Source organism: Arachis ipaensis, chromosome B06 (assembly GCF_000816755.2).
Source record: "Arachis ipaensis cultivar K30076 chromosome B06, Araip1.1, whole genome shotgun sequence".
Lineage (NCBI taxonomy): Eukaryota > Viridiplantae > Streptophyta > Magnoliopsida > Fabales > Fabaceae > Arachis > Arachis ipaensis.
The window spans coordinates 132,403,155-132,404,658 of record NC_029790.2 but is presented as its reverse complement, the minus strand read 5'-3'; the positions used below and the strand labels follow the sequence as shown (position 1 = coordinate 132,404,658).

At 30.5% G+C, this 1,504-nt stretch overlaps 1 protein-coding gene across 1 annotated transcript in view; it reads left to right on the top strand.

Moving 5' to 3' along the window:
• LOC107648538 (probable flavin-containing monooxygenase 1) overlaps window positions 936-1,504 on the top strand; it is a 4,814-nt gene continuing 4,245 nt past the window's right edge. Inside the window, exon 1 of the mRNA XM_021105847.1 lies at window positions 936-1,444. Coding sequence (XP_020961506.1) covers window positions 983-1,444 — 462 coding nt within the window. The 5' untranslated portion in view covers window positions 936-982. The remainder of the gene's footprint in view (window positions 1,445-1,504) is intronic.

The window sequence follows — 1,504 nt, the reverse complement described above, 5'->3', positions numbered from 1 at the left end:
TGTTGACTTGTAAAAAAATAAGTAACTCTATAGTATCCGTAGCCTTCCTAAGTAGACCAAGTATACAAGTATTAGTTCAATGCCTAGTTGATACTAATATGATAATCACATACTTAAGAAAGGAGTCTTAAGTTTTATTATATGTTAGTTAAGTAGATGCTACTTGCATTACACTACATTAGTAAGTCAATATTTAGTGTTATTATAATCCTAGGTAGCTAATCATGTATGACGCTTGGGTGGACCTTGATTTTTACATTCCAAAAATAGAAAAGAGTGATGCTATTATTTTAATGTTATAAAGTAAGTGTTTATTGTTTGTTACCAACAGAGACAGAACTACAGGTAAATGTTAATGTTGCAGGTGTAAGAAGTGCATGAAATTAGTTTCATATCAAAAAAAATATAGAAGAGTGAGAAGTTTATAAGATGAGAGACCCATTAATTTAATACTTTAAGATTTTAAATTGGATGTGATGTCTCGCTTAATTCCTCCCCAAAATCTCTTCGGTGGTCGAGAGCTCCCCACTATTACAAAATTATAAATCGTTTGAAGCTTTGAAGGTAATTGACAATTTATCTAGTATAAAGATCAAACTCAATTACAAATTTTTAACTATAAAGACTTAATTAAAAATTTAATACAATTATAAAAAATAATAAGTTAAACAGTACTTTATGTATAAATATGCAAATTATCGAGATAATAAGATGGATTGGAGGGTTTGATTAAAAAAATATATATATATATATTATAATATGAAAAAGAAATATACATATATATAGACTATTATACATTTTCTTAACTTTTATGTATAATTTAACAAAAGTACGTACCTTAGATAATACCTAGAACCCTCACTCTGTTCCTTAGCTACCTCTATTTAAAGCCACCAAAATCCAATAGCACCGTCACCACAAATATAAGAGCTTAATCTAATTAAGTAACCACTTGTTAATTTTGTTCATTCTCCCTTGCTCTATGGCTTTCCAACACAATAACCAACAAATGATGATATCCAATTATAAAGTTGGTATAATTGGGGCAGGTATTAGTGGAATTGCAGCTGCAAAGCAGTTATGTCACTATAACCCAATTGTTTTTGAATCCACCGATTCAATTGGTGGTGTTTGGAAACATTGCTCATTCAATTCCACTAAGCTTCAAACCCCAAGATGTGATTTTGAATTCTCTGATTTCCCTTGGCCTCACAGGGACAATTCATCATTCCCTTCTTACATTGAGGTCTTGGAATACTTGCAAAACTATGCAACACATTTTGATGTGTTCAAGTTTGTTAAGTTCAATTCAAAGGTGGTCGAAATTCGCCATCTTAATAATCATCATCATCATCATAACGCCCAACATGAATATGGAACGCTATTGAGTGGTCGTCCTGTTTGGGAAGTTGCCGTGGAAAACAATCAAACTAAAATTGTTGAGGTTCTTTTAATTTCCTTATATGAATTTAATTATTTTCAACATATATTATTATTAAAAGAC